Source organism: Myodes glareolus, chromosome 24 (genome assembly GCF_982192425.1).
Source record: "Myodes glareolus chromosome 24, mMyoGla1.1, whole genome shotgun sequence".
NCBI lineage: Eukaryota > Metazoa > Chordata > Mammalia > Rodentia > Cricetidae > Myodes > Myodes glareolus.
Genome location: NC_142049.1, coordinates 48,217,018 through 48,236,757, shown reverse-complemented (window position 1 = coordinate 48,236,757; position 19,740 = coordinate 48,217,018). Strand labels below are relative to the sequence as shown.

The 19,740-nt window shown below is 50.6% G+C and overlaps 1 protein-coding gene across 1 annotated transcript; it reads left to right on the top strand.

Moving 5' to 3' along the window:
* Positions 1-38: 38 nt before the first annotated feature.
* On the top strand, positions 39-19,681 carry Gys1 (glycogen synthase 1). The gene is made up of 16 exons (XM_048443018.3): positions 39-360; positions 1,581-1,762; positions 2,946-3,137; positions 3,872-4,057; positions 4,302-4,446; positions 6,589-6,706; positions 7,612-7,732; positions 8,069-8,175; positions 9,115-9,174; positions 9,267-9,345; positions 12,081-12,194; positions 12,993-13,119; positions 14,729-14,824; positions 14,931-15,094; positions 17,929-18,009; positions 18,134-19,681. The coding sequence occupies exons 1-16, from the start codon at positions 243-245 to the stop codon at positions 18,458-18,460; spliced, it is 2,217 nt and encodes a 738-aa protein (XP_048298975.3). The 5' UTR covers positions 39-242; the 3' UTR covers positions 18,461-19,681.
* Positions 19,682-19,740: the final 59 nt, after the last annotated feature.

The following is a 19,740-nucleotide window of genomic DNA, read 5'->3' as shown; positions in this document are numbered from 1 at the left end:
CAGTGCCTCCTGGCGGCCACAAGGCATCACTGCAGCTGCTCGCCCGACTCAGTGTCGCCGTGCTGCCTACCTGAGTCGGAGCGCTCCGGGGCGGGGGTGCGGTCGTGCAATAGGAAGCGGAGTGCTTTGCAAGCTTCCCGTGGGACACCCGCTAACCCGGCCGGTCACCAAGTCTGGTGCATTCCCAGCCGACCTCTCCGGTTTCCATTTTTGGTGCTCGAAGTCCCCTGCTTGTAGCAGCCATGCCTCTCAGCCGCAGTCTCTCCATGTCTTCGCTTCCAGGACTGGAAGACTGGGAGGATGAGTTCGACCCGGAGAACACAGTGCTTTTCGAGGTGGCCTGGGAGGTGGCCAACAAGGGTGAGAACGCCAGCCTCCGTCCCTTGACCGAGGAGGGCAGTCGAGGATGGGGGTCCCAAATCCTGTTCATACGGGCACAGAGCTTCGTGGGCGAACGCTTGGGTCCTGTGAAAAGCGCCTGTGACTTCTGTGTCCTTGAGGTGGGCCAGGAGTAGGCGTCCTAGGCCCTGGGGGGAAGGGACCAGAGGCTACTCTCAAGATGGAAGGAGGCTTCAGGTCCTGCGATGTAGGGGAGAGGGCACTCAGAGAGAGATTCCCGGGTCTTGGAGGGAGGTTTTCGAGGGCCGAGAGACCTCGGATCTACAAGGCGAAGGAGCTGATGCATCTAAAACCCTGGGGAGCACTGGAGCTTTCGGGTCTATGGTCCAGAGGATGTGACTGTGAACTAGAGTTTGCTCCTAAAAGTTGGGATTCGTGGATAGTTCAGAGAGCATGGTGTACCTGACGGCTTTAGTGTAAAGAGGAGGGGAGCCTAGACACTCAAATTCTTAGATCCAAGGTGGGAAAGAGCTGGAAACTTGAATGCCCAGCTGTGGAGGAGCCCTGGGCCTAAGCCATGGCTTCCTAAGTGGAAAGGTTTCTCCCTGTGGTCCGTCACTTGCACCCTGGAATGGGAGGAACCCACAGCCTGCAGTTGTGTGTGTGTGTGGCGGGGGGGTTTAGACCACTAGCTTCTTGCTCATGAGGAGGCTGGGCTGAGTGGATCTGAGTGTTTCGTTTTTCTCCATCCTGGAGGAGAAAAAGACTGTCTTTCCCAGCATGGTGGGAGTTGGCAGACAGAGCTGTGTCCTGCCAGGGTGCTGGTCCCAGGACAAGAAACTGAGGACCTAGATTCCTCAATCTGAGGTGGGGTCACAGGAGCAGCAGGGCGCAGTGTGCCTGTGCCCCTTCCCTGAGAGATCATAGTCAAGGTCCCTGGAAGTGAGGATTATGAATTCCAGCTTCCCTTAGGTAGCTGTGGGAAGCCGAATGGGGCCATGTGCCATTCTTCCCATCCGAAAGTTGGGAGCCTTAGAACCTGGGGCCCCAGTCCTTGTTCTCCTAGCTCCTAACTCCCCGCTCCTCCCCCTCACCTCACAAGAGGTCTGCCCTCGGGGCTTTCCATCACCCCAGCCCCCACCTCCTCTGCTTCCCAAGTGTGGGCGCCCGCCTGTCTTCCGTCCCATCAGAGCTGTGGACCAATGGTGGGGTTGTCTGTCCTTTTGCACTTTGGTCCACAGTGGGTGGCATCTACACTGTGCTGCAGACGAAGGCGAAGGTGACTGGGGATGAGTGGGGTGACAACTACTACCTGGTGGGACCCTACACGGAGCAGGGCGTGAGGACTCAGGTGGAGCTGCTGGAGCCCCCGACTCCTGAGCTGAAGAGGACTCTGGATTCCATGAACAGCAAGGGCTGTAAGGTGGGACACAGCTCTACCCAGGCGGGTGGGAACATGGCCTGCCAGCAGGGACCACACGGGAGGCATGGGTCCCAGCAGAGTAGGGAAGAAAGGGATACACAGGTATAGGGTCTGGTCAGGAAGGCCAGTGGTACCGGATAGATGAATGGAGGTGGATCTAAGCTGAGCTCCTCAGACCCACAGGGTAGAAACAAGCTGGAGCCGGACAGAAAGACAGCCAGAGCCAGGTGCTGTGTGCACACCTGTAATCCCAGCACTCTGGACCCTAACCAGACACTGTCTCAAAATTAATGAAGAAAGTAAAGAACAGTAGCCAGGCAGGCAAAAAGATGGAGTGTTGATGGAGAGAGGAGAATAGAGGGCTAGAGTCTGAGATGAGCAAGTCCAGGGACTAAAGAGAGGAGGAAAAGGGCGTGGCTCAGTGTAGATTCCTCTGCCTAGAATCTCCCAATGCGGGGCTGGGGTTGTGGCTCAGTGGTAGAGCCCTACCTGCCCCATGTTCAGTCTTGAGAGATGTCAGTCAGTCCAAGCACTCAGAAGGCAGAGGCAGGTGGATCTCTGAGTTCAAGGTCAGGACAAGAGAAACCCTGTCTTAGAGAGAGAGAGAGACAGAGAGAGACAGAGAGTCAGAGAGACAGAGACAGAGAGACACTTCTGGAGAGAGGCCATGAGAGGCAGGCAGAAGGCACAGACTAGGGTTGGAAGACAGATAGGGTCAGGGTTCTACTATCACAACCTGTGTTTGGGGTGGGCTCCAACATCCAGTCGGGCCAGATCATGTCCCTATGGGACCCCAGAGCAGCCACGTCACTCCCCCAGGGCAACTGTTCCTAATTATAGACCCCTCCCAGCAAAAGGGCAGACAACAGCTGGGAGGGGGAGGGGTACCCCAGTGAGTCTCTGGCAGGACCAAGCCAGGTTCGGGCAGAGGGACATCGAGTTTTAGGAAAGTGGCCATGGGTAGAAAAATGTAGTCCTGGTTGTTAGGCGTGTGATTACAGATTACAGATTACAAAACAGGCCATGGCAGAGGAGAAACCTAGCAGGCTGCAGTTAGGTAGGGGCACGAGGGAGGCAGTGGGTGAGGACAGTGAGCCAGCTGAGCTCAGTTCCCAGCTTCGGGAACACGGCAGTGGGTGAAGCCCAGGCCAGCTGCCTGAGCCTCCCTCTGCCTCTCTCCTAGGTGTATTTCGGGCGTTGGCTGATCGAGGGGGGACCCCTAGTGGTGCTCCTGGATGTGGGGGCCTCAGCCTGGGCCCTGGAGCGCTGGAAGGGTGAGCTTTGGGACACCTGCAACATCGGGGTACCCTGGTACGACCGTGAGGCCAATGACGCTGTCCTGTTTGGCTTCCTCACCACCTGGTTCCTGGGTGAGGTAGGCCGTGCTACAGACCCCTCCTCACCTCTCTACCCAGATGCAAACGCTAATCACCTTCCTTTCTTGGCCAGAGGGTGGGCTTCCCCTGGGCATTCTTGGAATTGTGGGTTCTTTAATGCAAGGATCGACTGATTTGGGGGTATACGAATGCCCAGGGGTGTAGCTTGTTTTCTCAGAAGCGCCAGCCGCAGCTTCCTTTACTCCAGTCTCGGGAGGGGGTGTCAGTAGTGGGATGGGTCACAGAAACTCTGGGAGTTGCTGTCCTGTTGATGCTGACTACATCTAAGCTCTTGGAGGGGACTCTTGATGCTTACAGATTGAGAGTTGGTTTCAGGACCCAGAATCTGGGCGGCTCCCTCCCCCGATTCTAGGGGAAACTTGTCTGTAACGCTCTAGGAGAAACAGGACGCCTTGATTCAAGGGATTCTGAAAGTTTGATCCTGTTTTTACCCATAAAAAGTCTAAGCCATTGATTGCGATACTAAGTCTGGAATTGAGAGCGGGACTTAGGGACTTGGGCATGTTAGTCCTTCCGTTTCAGCCTTGCCAGGATTTATCCACTGGCAAACAAACAACCGAGTTCCCATCAGCTTCTGGGACCGAGGTCAGCTGGTTCAGGGCCTTGTCTGTGTGAATGCTGTCTGCTGTCTTCACGTCAGTGCATGCTGGGGGGCGCGGGTTCCTTCTGTGACACGTGGAAACACAGTGACCCTGTTCCCGTTGCTCCATAGTTCCTGGCGCAGAACGAAGAGAAGCCATATGTGGTTGCCCACTTCCATGAATGGTTGGCAGGCATTGGTCTGTGTCTGTGCCGTGCCCGGCGCTTGCCGGTGGCAACCATCTTCACCACCCATGCCACGCTGCTGGGGCGCTATCTGTGTGCTGGTGCCGTGGACTTCTACAACAACCTGGAGAATGTGAGCTGGAAGCGTGGGAGACACAAGCATTGCATGACAGCCCAAAGCCCTGGCAGAGAATCATGCTGCTAAGAGTCCAGGCCCCCAGCCCTTCTACCATTAGACACCGGGGCAGACCCTGAACCTCTCCCTCACACCCAAGAGAACAGCCCAGACCCTATTCTCAGAGTCCAGCTGCCAGTCCCGACCTCCCTGAGTCTTAGCCCACTCCTCCGGACCCTGATTCCCCTCCCTTCCTGCCCAGTTCAATGTGGACAAGGAAGCAGGTGAGAGGCAGATCTATCACCGCTACTGCATGGAGCGAGCCGCTGCCCACTGCGCTCACGTCTTCACCACAGTGTCCCAGATCACCGCCATTGAGGCTCAGCACCTCCTCAAGAGAAAACCAGGTGAGGTCTGAGCACGGGTCGCTACAGACGGGTGAGGGAAGGGACTCTGCCAAGCCCCTGTCAGTTTTGTTTTACTCCAGAGAATAGAACATGAATTCCTGGAAGTCCTGGGTTGAGATGGTAGCTTGTAAATGAAGCTGCCGACTCTGCTTCCTGAATGATACAGATAATAGGGTAATAAATGGATAATAAGAGCTAGAGGTTTTTTTATTCTGTTTTTTGGTTTGGTTTCGTTTTTCGAGCCAGGGTTTCTCTGTAGCTTTGGAGCCAGTCCTGGAACTAGCTCTTGTAGACGAGGCTGGTCTCGAGCGCACAGAGATCCGCCTGCCTCTGCCTCCCGAGTGCTGGGATTAAAGGCGTGCGCCACCAACGCCTGGCGAGTTTCTTTTATTCTGATTTCACAAGTGACTAATATATGCTGATCTGAAAGAAATGCAAATATAGCAGGCTTTATTTTTGAATAAAGTAAGGTTGGAACTAGGTTTGCTCATCCTTCCCCATGTGTTCCTCAACTTTAAACTTTGCCCTAGGTTCTGGGTTGTAATTTTTTGTTGATTTGTTATAAGTGTGTGTGTGTGTGTGTGTGTGTGTGTGTGTGTGAGATGCACACTGTTTTATATTTCATACATGTATATGTGGAGATCAGAAAAGACTCTCAGGTGCCTTCTCTGTGACTGACTGACTACCTATTTTTTTTAGAGATTTTATTTATGTATGTGTGTGTGTCCTTGTGAGTGGGTACATGCACCCATATGTGCACATATGTGTATTCATGGAGGGTAGAGGAAGGCTTGGATCCTGACCATCAGATGGAGTTACAAGCACTGTTAACCGCCCAACATAGGTGCCGTGAGAGCAGTAAGCTGGCTTCACTGCTGAGCCATTTCTCCCGACACCTACAAGCAGGGTCTCTCACTGAACCTGGAGTTTCCCATTTTGCCGAGGCTATTTAAGCTCCCGGGATCTGCCTGTCTTCGCCCACCCCCAGTGCTGGCGTTACAGGCATACTTAACCATGCCCAGCTTTCATTGGCTGCTGTGTGTTTGGTTTAGGGTCCTCTTTTTAAGCAGTTTTATTAGTATTTTCATATGCGTAACTCTCAGTGCCCCAGCTCCCACGGATGGGTGACCACATGGGGTCTGAGCGTGGCTCTCAGTGGCCCAGCTCCCACAGATGAGTGACCACATGGGGATCTGATGGACTCAGGACCTCTGGGGGGTGTGACTTTCATCTGTCTCCCTCTCTGAAACAGCAACTAAAAATACCACCACTGGTCGACTTCCCCCAAGATATACCTTCTCTTTCTCTCTCTTTTTTTTTTTTAAAAAAAAAAGTTATTATTTTATGATTTATTTATTTTTACTTTAAGTACATTGGTATTTTGTCTGCATGTATGCTGTGCAAGGGAGTCAGATCCCCTGGAGGTAGAGTTACAGGCAATTATAAGCTGCCATGTGGGTGCTGGGAATTGAACCCAGGTCCTCTGGAAGAACAGCCAGTGCTCTTAACTACTGAGCCATCTCTCCAGCCCCCTCTTTCTCTTTATTTTCTTTTTTTCAGCCAAGGTCTCTCTGGGGTGTCCTTATACTGAGGGTTCAGTCCCTGAAGCGCCTCAGTTACCACAGTGCAGTGACTGTTAGCGTGCACGGTCACGTTTGGTCACGACGTGCTGTCTGTCTTCATACAGCAAATGGTTGTAGGAGCTCAACCATTTCCTCCCCTCGTATAACTGTGAAAAACGTGTTTGTTTATTCAACGGTGTGTGTGTGTGTGTGTGTTGCCCAAGTGTATGACCACTGGTTGCTGTTCTGGAAAACCCAAGTTCCACCCCCAGCACCCACGTGGTGGCTTACAACCATCTGTAATTCCACTTCCTAGAGATCCGACATCCTCTTCTGACCTCCACAGGCAACAGACACACACATGGTACACGGACATACTTGTAGCCAAAACACTAATACACATAAAATAAAAGGAATAAATTCAAAAACTAAAATAAGAAATAAAGAAAGGTCAAGTAGAATCAGTCCCGTGGAGCGGAGTTCACCAGGGGGCTGTGGGTGAGTGAAGTCACCACAGGAAGTCAGTGCCCTCTTGATCAGAACAAAGAAATGAAACATGGGACTTGCTCTCCCAACCTAGATATTGTGACCCCCAACGGGTTGAATGTGAAGAAGTTCTCTGCTATGCACGAGTTCCAGAACCTTCATGCTCAGAGCAAAGCACGAATCCAGGAGTTTGTGCGAGGTCATTTTTATGGGTATGTGAGCCAGATGGCTAGTAGAGGGCGGGGTTGAGACTCCTAGTCTGATGGAGGAGGGCTCCCACATCTCAGAGAGGGTGAAGGTTTGGATTTCTTGGCCCCTTCAGCCCTGGGACAGCTGTGGTCTCCATTCTTTCTTTCTTTTTTTGGGGTTTTTTTTTTTTTGGTTTTTCAAGACAGGGTTTCTCTGTAGCTTTGGAGCCTGTTCTAGAACAAGCTCTTGTAGACCAGGCTGGCCTCGAACTCACAAAGATGTGCCTGCCTCTGCCTCCCGAGGGCTGGGATTAAAGACGTGCGCCACCACCGCCCAGCTCTTTTTTTTTAAAAATATTTATTCATTTATTATGCATACAGTATCTGCCTACATGTGTGCCTGCAGGCCAGAGAGGGCATCAGATCTCATTTCAGATGGTTGTGAGCCACCATGTGGTTGCTGGAAATTGAACTCAGGACCTTTGGAAAAGAGCAGGCAATGCTCTTAACCACTGAGCCATCTCTCCAGCCCCCAGCTCTTTTTTTTTTTTTTAAAGATTTATTTATTATGTATACAATATTCTGCCTGCATGTGTCCCTATAGGCAAGAAGTTGGCACCAGATCTTATTACAGGTGGTTGTGAGCCACCATGTGGTTGCTGGGAATTGAACTCAGACCTCTGGAAGAATAATCAGTGCTCTTAACAGCTGATCCTTCTCTCCAGCCTGCTCCATTATTTCTTGATATCTAGAGCGGTGTAATGGGTGTTAATTAAATGCCCATCAAAGGAGAAAATGCTCCAATCTGAACGTGACCTCTGATACCAGTGTACTGAAAAAATATGCTTTGGCCCTGTGGCTTCTGGGGTTTGTAGTTTTCAGAGCCAGCTTGGGAACTGAGACCTCACTCTTTCCTGTGACTTGTTTAGGCACTTGGACTTCAACTTAGACAAGACTCTGTATTTCTTTATTGCTGGCCGCTACGAGTTCTCCAACAAGGGAGCTGATGTGTTCCTGGAAGCCTTAGCCCGGCTCAACTATCTGCTCAGAGTAAGGCCTGGTCCGTGGAGAGGGAGCAAGAGAAGAAAGTATGTCCATAGCCAGGGAGAACGGAGACCTACAGACCTACGGGGTGGGAACTTGGCTCAGGTAGAGCACCTCCATAGATGGGCTGAGGATGTGGCTCGGTGGCAGGCAGAGCCCCTGCCTGGGTGGCCCAGTGAGAGCTGGGGGTGTTACTCAGTGGTACAGCACCTACCTATGCAGGAGACTTTGATTCTAATCTCCTATATTGTGATATAAAAGAAAATCAGAAGTCCCATAGTTCTTAGCAGCGATGGCATGGTTGAGTCCAGCATCCCGATGTCCCTGTGTTCCTTGTCCCAGGTGAACGGCAGTGAGCAGACAGTTGTTGCCTTCTTCATTATGCCTGCCCGGACCAACAATTTCAACGTGGAAACTCTGAAGGGCCAAGCTGTGCGCAAACAGCTCTGGTAAGCAGTCCTTGGCCGCCTGACCCTGGGGTCCATACCTTATCTCTCTGTGGTGGCTATCACTGACCTGATCAGGACGCCACACCCATTCCTAGTAAAACCTTCACTTAAAGCATGTGGTCTGGCTGGAAGTGTGAGCACGTGATCAGGGTAGACGATCCACCACAAAGTTTCTGCCCAGCCACCAGCTGTGAGCTTCCTTTTCATCCTGCTGAACCACTGCATCCCTCCTGGGCCCATTTCCTGATCTCTGACACCCATGCATTCACTGTCCCCCAGTCTCTGAAAATCTACCACATGTCAGGCGAGAGCAGACCCTTGGTTCGGTCCCCAGCATTGCATAGACCCAGATCGTGGTCCGTTTCTCTAATCCCAACAGTTGGGAAGGAGACGCAGAAGGCTCAGAAGTCCAAGGTCGTACTAGCCAGCACACTGAGGCCAGGCTTCCAGGGTGTGGAGGGGGTCAGGGAGAGGGGTCCAGGGTGGCTGGATCAGCGTGTCCCTGGGAGGATCCTAAGTCATGAGACAGTAGGGTGATAGTCTTTCCGAGCTTGTGTGCCAAGATGTTCCTCTCTCAGAATATTATTCCTCTTGTTTATAAAATAGGACCTCACATCACTGTCCAAGGTTCACCCAAACCCTAATAATAGCTGACATTTCTGGAAGGCTCTGTGACTGGGCTTCCTCCCGGCCTCGCAGGCTCTCTGCAGCTCCGAGGTCCATTCTATTTTTACACTCCCTTCACAGATGAGTTGCTGACATCAGAGGAAAGGCCACCTGTCCCCAGCCACACCTCTCAAGGAGCTGAAGCTTCCTCCAGTCCCCACCCCCAGTCTGAAGGCCCCCCCCATCTCTCGGCCCAGATCTCAGTTTCCCTGTCGCCCCAAAGCCTGACAGTAAACAGTAACTGTGTGTGACATCTGTCTCTCTCCCTTCCAGGGACACAGCCAATACAGTGAAGGAGAAGTTCGGGAGGAAGCTTTACGAGTCCTTACTAGTGTGAGTGCCCAGCCCTGATCCCTGTCGTCACTGGTCACCCGACCTGAGCTCTTCACCTCTTCATTCCCAAATGCCTATCTCTCCCCTTGCAGGGGGAGTCTCCCAGACATGAACAAGATGCTGGACAAGGAGGACTTCACTATGATGAAGAGAGCCATTTTTGCTACTCAGGTATGGTCTACATCCCTGAGAAGAATGCTGACCGTTCCCAGCATTTCCTGAGGCCTCTTGCCCCAAAGGTTTCTGGGAGTTCTATTCTCTTGGGTTACCCTTTATAGAGAGCCAATTCTGAGATACACAGAAATGTCAATGTAAAAACACAACTTCCACATCAAAGGGAATAAGATTGTTTCTTCTGGCCTGGTGGTGGTGGTGGCGCACACCTTTAAGGAGGCAGAGACAGGAAGATCTCTGCCTCCTTTTGAGGCCAGTCTGGTCTACAGAGTGAATTCCAGGACAACCAGAACTATACACAGAAACCCTGTCTCAAACAAACAAAACAAAAAGAGAGAGAGAGAGAGAGACGGAGAGAAAGACAGTTTATTCTGTAGCCAAGTATGACCATGGGCCAGGCACACAAATTTAGGTCACTTGGAACACTATGTTCCAATATAGTAACCATTTTTTGACTTTGTATGGTAACAGAACAGAGAAATTAATAACATAAGGTATTTTAAAGCACACTGGTGGAGACATCAGGTTAGAAGGGTTACAGCAAAGGGAGAAGTCTCAGCTTTAGACCTAAAATGCTGTCCGACGGCATTTCTAGTCTTGGTGGAAACTACGGTTTCACTAAGTTAATACAGTCCAAAAGGCTTTATCTGTTAGTCATGGCTCTTATTAGACCAAAGACAGGTGGCAAGGAGCAGCTATTTGGGGGGTTCAAATTAATTAACGTGTGTCTGTGGGGTGTGTGTGGGGGAGACAGGGTTTCTCTGTGTAACAACTCTAGATGTCCTGGAACTAACTCTTTAATCCAGGTTGGCCTAGAACTTGCAGAGATCCACCTGCCTCTGCCTCCCGAGTGCTGGAATTAAAGGCATGCGCCACTACCGCCTGACTTCAAAATAAATTTTTGCTGGTGTTTTTTGTGTGTGTGTGTTTGTTTATTTTTTTAAGATTTACTTATTTATTATGTATACAGTGTTCTGTCTGCATGTATGCTTATATGCCAGGTGAGGGCAGCAGATCCTATTAAAGATGCCTGTGAGCCACCATGTGGTTGCCGGGAATTGAACTCAGGCCCTTAGGAAAAATAAGCAGTACTCTAAGCTGCTGAACCATCTCTCCAGCCCCCCTCCTTTTTTTCCTCAAAGATTTATTGGACCAGGTGGTAGTGGCGCACACCTTTAATCCCAGCACTCGGGAGGCAGGGGCAGGTAGATCTCTGTGAGTTTGGGGCCAACCTGGTCTACAAGAGCTAGTTCCAGGTCAGGCCCCAAAGCTACAGAGAAACCTTGTCTCCAAAAATCAAAAAGAAAAAAGATTTATTTAATATGTATACAGTGTTTTGTCTGCATGTATTCCTGCAGGCCAGAAGAGGGTACCAGATCTTATGTTTGTGAAGTACCATGTGGTTGCTGGGAGTTGAACTCAGAACTTCTGGAGGAAGAACAGCCAGTGCTCTTAACCGCTGAGCTATCTCTCCAGCCTATGGTGGTAGTTTGTTTGTTTGTTTTTTGTTTTTGTTTTTTTTGTCTTATTATTGAAGACACATTTTCTCTGCTTAGCCTTGGGCTATCCTGGATCTCTCTATGTAGATCAGGTTGGCCTCAGACTTAGAGATCTTCCTGTTTCAGTCTTTGGAGTGCTGGGATTAAACACTAGTGGGTCACCTAGCCCACTCCCATTGCTATTATTTCCCTCAGAACCCTCTGATTCCTGAGGTTGGAATTAAGAGAATGGGAAGCATTAGGAAGGTGAGGCCCATGAAATAAGAACTACATTTTGAACTTTGTTGACTGACTTCCTTTGCCCCTGAGGCTGCTGGGAGTTCTTTCATTTCCAGTGTGTCATGGGCTTTGGTGCCTATGGTCCACTTGATGGCGCTGTTTTGGAATCTAGACAGCTAACATGTACTAACGGGGTAGGATGTGCTTTTGGAGAAAATATTTCTGAAGTAAGGCAGCCACTTCCTTCTTGAATAATGCTAACATGGGCTACTGGGAGTATCTCCAGGTGTCCTGGAAGGAACTCACTCTGTAGACCAGGTCCGGCCTCAAACTCAAGAGATCTCTGCCTGTGTCTGCTTCCCTGAGTGCTGGGATTAAAGGCATTCACCACCACTGCCTTGTGGGAGTTGTAGTTTTTGGCCCTCATACACCGCCATTGTGTGTGTCTTTTAGCGAGGTGGTACCACAATCATAAGCTCTTCCTGGTAGGAAAGTCTAGGGTTTCCTGTCACTCTATCTGTGAGTTGCAGCTATGATTCCTGGGTTCTTAAGAAAGCTTCAACTCCCAGCTGCCCTTCCAGTTTGCTATCAAATGGGCAAACTGTCCACTTGACTGGGGGCATTTAAGTTTCCTTGGAATTTCCTTATTTTCGGGAGACAGAGTGAGCATCCTGCTGCCATTCTGGTTTATGTTACGTGGTTACATCAGCCAAGGTGGCTGTAAAGCCACGTGGTTGCTTTCATCTTGCCGAGGTTTCTTGGGATTTCTTTAAGGACAGACACATCCTCATCATCTGTGGAGTGCCTCAGATCAGCTCTGCCTCAGTTTACTGGGTTTTCTGTTGTGGTGGTGGCTTTCCTCATGATGGTTATAGGAAAAAGCTGGGTTCCAGTCTGGAATTTGTTGGCCTCTGTTGGGGACATCTTCAGATCCCTGGCATCAGCATGGCCCATGAGCAAGCAGCAAATATGTCCCTCCCTTGATCCCTCACACCCTACTTGTGATTTCTACAGCGGCAGTCTTTCCCCCCTGTATGCACCCACAACATGCTAGACGACTCCTCAGACCCCATCCTGACCACCATTCGCCGAATTGGCCTTTTCAACAGCAGTGCTGACCGTGTGAAGGTGAGGCTGGCCGGTGGTTGGTTGGGATAGGGTTGGCGGGGGATATGGTTAGTCCTTGGGTTTCATATTTCTTACCTCCTTAGTTTATCAACTGTACTGTCTCAGGGTTTCTATTGCTAAGAAGAGACACCATGACCATGACACCTCTTTTTTTTTGTTTTGTTTTAAATTATGTGTGACTATTTATTTATTTATTTAAAATGCATACAGCATTCTGTCTGTGTGTATGCCTGCAGGCCAGAAGAGGGCACCAGACCTCATTACAGATGGTTGTGAGCCACCATGTGGTTGCTGGGAGTTGAACTCAGGACCTTTGGAAGAGCAGGCAGTGCTCTTAACCTCGGAGCCATCTCTCCAGCCCGACCATGACACCTCTTATAAGGGAAAACATTTAATTTAATTTGACTGACTTACAGTTCAGAGGCTTAGTCCATTCCGCCATGGCGGAAGCATGGCAGCACACAGGCAGACATGCTGCCGGGGAGGGAGCTGAGTGCCACATCTGGATCCACAGGCAGCAGGAAATGACAGTGAGCCACTGTGCCTGGCTTGAGCTTCTGAAACTCGCAGCCCACCCCCAGTGGCACACTTCCTCCAACAAGGCCACACCTCCTAATGGTGCCACTCCTATGAGCCTGGGGAGGGGCATTTTTATTTCAAACCACCACCTGAACTGTGTAGAAAGAACCGTGACTTCTGAGGCCAGCTGAGTTTAGTTTAAGTCTTTGGCTTGTCCACTTTGTTGTTTCTTTGCTGTACCCTCCCTGGCTACTCTGGGTCCTTCTCTTCCTTTGGCAGGTGATTTTCCACCCGGAGTTCCTCTCCTCCACAAGCCCTCTGCTCCCAGTGGACTATGAGGAATTTGTCCGTGGCTGTCACCTTGGAGTCTTCCCCTCCTACTATGAGCCCTGGGGCTACACACCTGGTGAGTGTGGGGGGAGGGGTGGCAGAGTGCTGGGGTTTGGGCAGTTCTGGCATGAACCTGCAACATGGCTCCTCAGTTTAGGGATGATGGTAAGCCTGTTCCATTGTACGGCTTTGTGACGCAGAAGTCCACAGGGCTCAGGGCTCAGGACTAGAAGACTGGTGTGGTGTCCACTTCCAGTGAGTGTCATGGATAACCTTGTCTCCAGTTTGCTGACCTGTGATCTCTTAGAACACAGGTGCTGATGGGCAAGACTGTTCCCAGTGCCTCTCAGACTTGCTATGTGGCCAAGGCTGGTCTTGAACTCCTGATCTTCTTGCTTTTACTTGCAAAGTGCTGGGATTACAAGCCTGCACCATTGTGACCTATTTGTACAGTGTTGGCTGTCAAACCTAGGGCTTTGTGTACACGCCAGGCAAACATTCTACCAGCTGAATTTCCTGTCCCCTCTCTACACCCCTCTTCAGCCCTGAGCCCTGAGTTGCAATCGCCTGTTTCAAAGTCTTCCTCAATAAGGGAAGACCATGGGGTTTTCTTGTGAATTTTTGTTTTTTATGCAGGGTTTTGTGAAACCCAAGCTGACCTCAAGCTCACTGTGTCTGAGGATGACATTGAACTCTTGACCTTCCTACTTCTTCCTTTTGAGTGTTTGTAGTATAGGTATATTCATCAATTCTCTCTCTCTCTCTCTCTCTCTCTCTCTCTCTCTCACACACACACACACACACACACACACACACCACACTTAATCATTATTTCTCGTCCTTACAGAGCTTGGGTGAGGGGTTACTCAAAGGAGTGTGGGCATCCTTAAACCAGTCATATCACAGAGTAGTCTCCCCACCTCCATGGCTGCAGCGATGGGGCCTCCTCCCCCACACTATACTGTAGGACCTCCTACGGCCATAAGACCAATAAAGCTGGAACAGAATTACATATATCTAGGAGGAGATGTGGGAAGGAGTGGCTAGAATCTCCAGAGAGGGGTAATGCCCGCCCCCTCCTTCTATGAGGAAGCAGCAGCCCAGGCCTTGAGGGTCACTTGCAAGCTCTGGCACTAATTAAGATAATAGTGGCCGGGTGCTGGAGGCAGAGGCAGGCAGATCTCTGTGAGTTCGAGGCCAGCCTGGTCTACAGAGTGAGTTCCAGGACTATATTGTACAGCCAGGGCTATACAGAAAAACCCTGTTTGGAAAAACAAACTACATACATACATACATACATACATATCTCAGAACAACAACCACCAACCTGACTATGACTATGTAATAATCCAAAATTTATACTCTGGCACACAGGCACACATACACACACACACACACAATGTATCTTATGTGATGATTAAATAAAGTTCTTTATGTAAGCCCAGCATTAGTGTTCCATAAATAAGTATCCTCTTAATCGCGGGCCTTTCAGCGGATTCACTTTTCTGAGTCACCTAACTTCCCTTCCTAGAAATGGGGGAGGCCCCCAGCACCCTTCAGGTGCAGCCAGGGTGTGCTTGGCTCAGTTGCCACCGGTTGCCAGCAGGTGGCAATGTAGAGGCATCTCTTGCGGAGCAGGCTGGAGAGACCTGTTGAGTTTGTGGTTCCCACTCTTGGCCCTACAGCGGAGTGCACCGTCATGGGCATCCCCAGCATCTCCACCAACCTCTCGGGCTTTGGCTGCTTTATGGAGGAACACATCGCTGATCCCTCAGCTTACGGTCAGTACAGAAGAACGGTCAGTACGGTCAGTACAAAAGGGGGTTCTCGCTCAGAGTTCAGACTTTTTTTTTTTTTTTTAACAAACCCTGATCCCTGCCTCTGTAGGCATCTACATTCTGGATCGGAGGTTCCGCAGCCTGGATGACTCCTGCTCGCAGCTCACCTCCTTCCTCTACAGTTTCTGTCAGCAGAGCCGGCGACAGCGCATCATCCAGCGGAATCGCACAGAGCGGCTGTCAGACCTGTTGGATTGGAAGTACCTAGGCCGGGTATGACCGACTTCCCTTTCCTTAACCTCAGCCGGTTCTGTAGCCTTAAGAAGCTGGAGATGGATGGGCGTGGTGGTGCTCACCTTTAATCCCAGCAATTGGGATCTCTGAGTTCCAGACCATCCTGGTCTACAGAGCAAGTTCTAGGATGCCAGTGATACACAGAGAAACACTGTCTTTATAAAAACAAAAAGAAAGAGGCTGGAGATAGGGCAGCATCTCCTCCTTATAATAATAATTGCTGTCTCTTTAAGAAATGGGACAGAAACCATGGTGGCACACACCTTTAATCCCAGCACTCAGGAGCAGAGGCACACAGATCTCTACAAAGAGAAGTCCGGGAAGGCCAGGGCTGTTATACAGAGAAACCCTGTCTTGGAAAAGAGGAAATTAATGTCGGGGCTGGAGAGATGGCTCATTGGTTAAAGAGCGCTGGCTGCTCCTCCAGCGGACCTCGGTCTGATTCCCAGGACCCTCACATAAACATAATGCAGGCAAAACGCCAATGAGTTTTATATATACATATATATGTATGTATGTATGTATAATATTTTCAAAGAAATTAATGTTGGAGCTAGTGAGATGCCTCAGTGGTTAAGTGCACTGGCTGCCCTTCTAGAGCACTAGGGTTCAATTCCCAGGACCCACATGGTGACTCACAACCATCTGAAATTCCATTTCCAGGGGATCTGACACCCTCTTGTCTCTGTGGGCACCAGATGTACTCGGGGTGCACAGACACAACAAGCAGGCGAAACACCCCTTCACAACAACAACAAATCTGGTGGCCCCTGTGTGTGTAGCACTGAAAGGTGGGGATAAGAGGATACCTGGGGCTCACTGGATAGCCAGCACCCTCTTTATGCAAACCCCCATCTCAAAAAAGCAAGATGAAGGCCCGACATTGTTGCACGCCTTTTATTTCAGTAACTCACATGCAGAGGCAGGTGGATCTCTGTGTGTTCAAAGCCAGCCTAGTCTACATAACAAGACCTGTCTCCAAAAAGGAAAAAGAAAAGGATGGGCTGGAGAGAGGGCTCGTTGTGGTTAAGCACACTTGCTGTGTAATTATCAGCATGCAGACGCCAGCACTCACTCACAGGAAAACATCGGTCATTCCACCGCCGGGAGTCAGTACCTCTTCTGGTCTCTGCACACACACACACACACACACGCGCGCGCACACACACACACACACGCACGCACAGCTTACATACACGTATGCATATACTCACATAAATAAGTAAATTGTAAAAAGCAGCACCTGAGGCATAACACCTGAAATTGTACTCTGGTCTTTGTATATGGGTACGTGTGTGCACACACATGCACACACACACACACTCATACATGCACCAAAAAAAAAAAAAAAGAAAGAAAGAAAGAAAGAAAAAGAAAGGAAAAGAAAGCCAGGTGTAGTAGTGCACACCTTTGATTCAAGCACTTGGAGGCAGAGTCAGATAGCTCTCTGTGTGTTCAAAGTCAGCCTGCTCCAGGTCAGCCAGTTCCAGGATAACCTGTGCTACCCAGAGAGAACCTGCCTCAAAAACAACAAACAAACAAACCCAGACACAGAAGGACAATTGTCACATATACTCACTCATAAATAAATAAGACTTCCTTATTTATTTATTTATTATGTGTACAACATTCTGCCTCCATGTATGCCTGCATGCCAGAGAAGGGTGCCAGATCTCATTACAGATGGTTGTGAGCCACCATGTGGGTGCTGGGAATTGAACTCAGGACCTCTGGAAGAGCAGCCAGTGCTCTTAACCATTAAGCCATCTCTCCAGCCCTCATAAGTGGGTTTTAAACATACAGCAAAGAAAGCCAGCCTACAAACCACAATTCCAGAGAATTTAGACAACAATGAGGACACTAAGAGAGACTTACATAGATCTAATCTACATGGGAAGTAGAAAAAGACAAGATCTCCTGAGTAAATTGGGAGCATGGGGACTTTGGGGGAGAGTTGTAGGAGGGAGGGGAGAGTCAGGGAGGGGACCAGAGAAAAATGTAGAGCTCAATAAAAATCAATTAAAAAAAAAGAAAAGAAAACAATCTAGAAATAGCACCTGGCCAGCGTTTTTTCATTTGTGTGTAGTGGTGTGGCCAGTCGGCACTTGATCTGAGAATTCGTCTGCCCTGTGGTAAGGTGTAACAAAGATTATCCGTGGCTAGCCAGACGGGGCATTTGCAGTTACATAAGGACATTTACCCAGGACATACAAGTCTGCCCAGTGAACTTGTTTGCCTAAAGGTGTAGCAAAATGGAGCCTGCTGACAGTTCAGAGCCAGTTGGGCATGCGTAGTAATACCCTCAACTCAAAACAGAAAACAGTCAGGTGTGACCAGCTGTACCTACTGGCCCAGGCTTGTCGTCATGGGTACTTGGAAGGGTGAGGCAGGAGAACTATACTATCTGTAAGCCAGCCTAGGCTAATTATCAAGGGAAAGTTTGCTGTCAAACCCTTGCCTAGACTCCACCTGTGACAGGGGTGGAGCTTGACGCAGTGTTGGCACAGGGAAATGGGAGTGTAGTTAGGTTGTAGACCCTTACCTAGAACCTACTGGAGTGGCACCGTGTAGAGATCCTGCCTTGCTTCCCCCGGTGATAATCTGGGGAGCATGGCTCTTCTTTTAATAAAAAATATGGCCAGGCAGTAGTGGTCCATGCCTAAAAAAAACAGCACTTGGGAGACAGAGGCAGGCGGATCTCTGGGTTTAACAGGACCACCAGGGCCACACAGAAAAAAATGGCTGGGCTTGATCTGCCAGTAGCTGGAGTGTAACCTCTGCCTTTGACATATTCTGTCCTCCTTTCTGCCCAGTACTACATGTCTGCACGCCACATGGCTCTGGCCAAGGCTTTTCCAGATCATTTCACCTATGAGCCCCACGCGGTAGATGCGGTAAGTGAAGCCGGGACCAGTGCTGGGCCGGGACAGGCTGGTTTGGGACTGACCGTTAGTGAGCGCTAATGAGGGCTTCAGTGGCGCCCATTCACCCTGTTTGTGTCCGCTCCGGGTTATGCAGTCCCAGGGGTACCGTTACCCACGGCCAGCCTCCGTGCCGCCATCGCCCTCACTGTCTCGACACTCCAGCCCACACCAGAGTGAGGATGAGGAAGAGCCCCGGGATGGACTACTGCGGGAAGACAGTGAGCGTTATGACGAGGAAGAAGAGGCTGCCAAGGACCGCCGCAACATCCGAGCACCGGAGTGGCCACGCCGGGCCTCCTGTTCTTCCTCCACAGGCGGAAGCAAGAGAAGCAACTCAGTGGACACTGGCGCCTCCAGCACACTCAGCACACCCACTGAGCCCCTGAGCCCTACCAGTTCCGTGGGCGAGGAGCGTAACTAAGCCCCTCTACCCCACTCCCTGCCTGTCCTGCAGAGGGCCTGATAGATGGGAGGGTGCCTGAACCCCACTCCAGACCCTGAGAGGGACCCGTACCCAGTGTGGTCCACAGCCCAGCCTGTTTCAGACACTCCAGCCCTTGGGCTCCAGTCTTGGAGCCCCCACACTCCACGCCGCTGTGCCTTTCTTGAATTGCAGGATGCATTCTTTGTGTTCTGGTCTGGAGTCTCCAGACTCAGACTGGGTCCCAGAGGCCAGGAATCCGCCTTTGTTCTTCAATGCCAGAGGTTTTCAGCCTCCCGGTTTATTGTTTTCCGGGCTGCAGCTTCTTCATTTGATCCTAATGCACAGAGGGAATGCTGTGCCCAGGCCTGCCCCCGAGACCACCTCATGTTAGAATCTGTGTGGCCTCCCTGCAACTGGGAGGCCAAGTTCAGAGTTAGGACACCTCAGGGATTAACATAGTTGAAAATATGGGCTGGAAAAGTAACTCAGTTGTCAGAGTGCTTGCCTAGCACCCGAAGCCCTGGGATCTAGCTCTAACACCTCACCTCGTAAACCTGAATTGCTGGTGCACCTCTGTAATTCCAGCACTCAGTAAGTAGAGGCAGAAGAGTCAGGCGGTTAAGGTCTTCTGCTAGTAGGAAGTTAGTTCAAGGCCAGGCAGCGCAAAAGTCAAATGAAGCAAAGGTAACAGTGCTTATGGTCCTCCATTTCAGCCCGCAGCTGCAGCTGGGATTCCAGGACAGGCTGCAAGCTTGGCCTCCCTGGGTGTGTCCTGCTCATTTCTCCCAGGGAGCGTGCAGAGTTGGACCAGACCGTTCTGCCTTCATGTGGACCAGAGGTTATTCTTCCCTTTGGCCCAGTGTCCCCTCCAGGAAATGTCTCCTTTGAGAACAGGATGACTGTCAACCCCACAATGACTCAGCCTACCGTGAAACCCCTGGGCTCTGGCTCCTAGTGGCCAAATCAGGAGTCTGATCACTGTGCTGCCCCCTGGTCCCCTTTCCTGGTCTAGAACCGAGCCCACTGGCTTCTTGAAGCCCCACATGTACCTCGAGGCCTTCCTGCCTGCAAGCTTTGTCCTGCCCCCGCTTCAGTGAAGGAGGGCCCTCACACCTGAGGCCCTTCTTGGTTTGCATTTGGAGGGGGAGGGCAGAAGGTGTGTGATTGGAGTGTGTCCAGAGATGAAAAAAATATACCTGTATTTAAGAGTTCCCAGCATAGCTGAGCATGACCTCCTGTGGTGTGGCGCGGCTCCCCTCACCTCCCCAGCTGCCTAT

Bases quoted from the DNA above. Each gene is read 5' to 3' on its own strand.
- Gys1 (XM_048443018.3), top strand. From the start codon at position 243: ATGCCTCTCAGCCGCAGTCTCTCCATGTCTTCGCTTCCAGGACTGGAA. The intron at 8,176-9,114 runs GTAAGCAGTCCT...TCTCCCTTCCAG, and splicing joins GCTGTGCGCAAACAGCTCTG to GGACACAGCCAATACAGTGA. The intron at 13,120-14,728 runs GTGAGTGTGGGG...TTGGCCCTACAG, and splicing joins GCCCTGGGGCTACACACCTG to CGGAGTGCACCGTCATGGGC.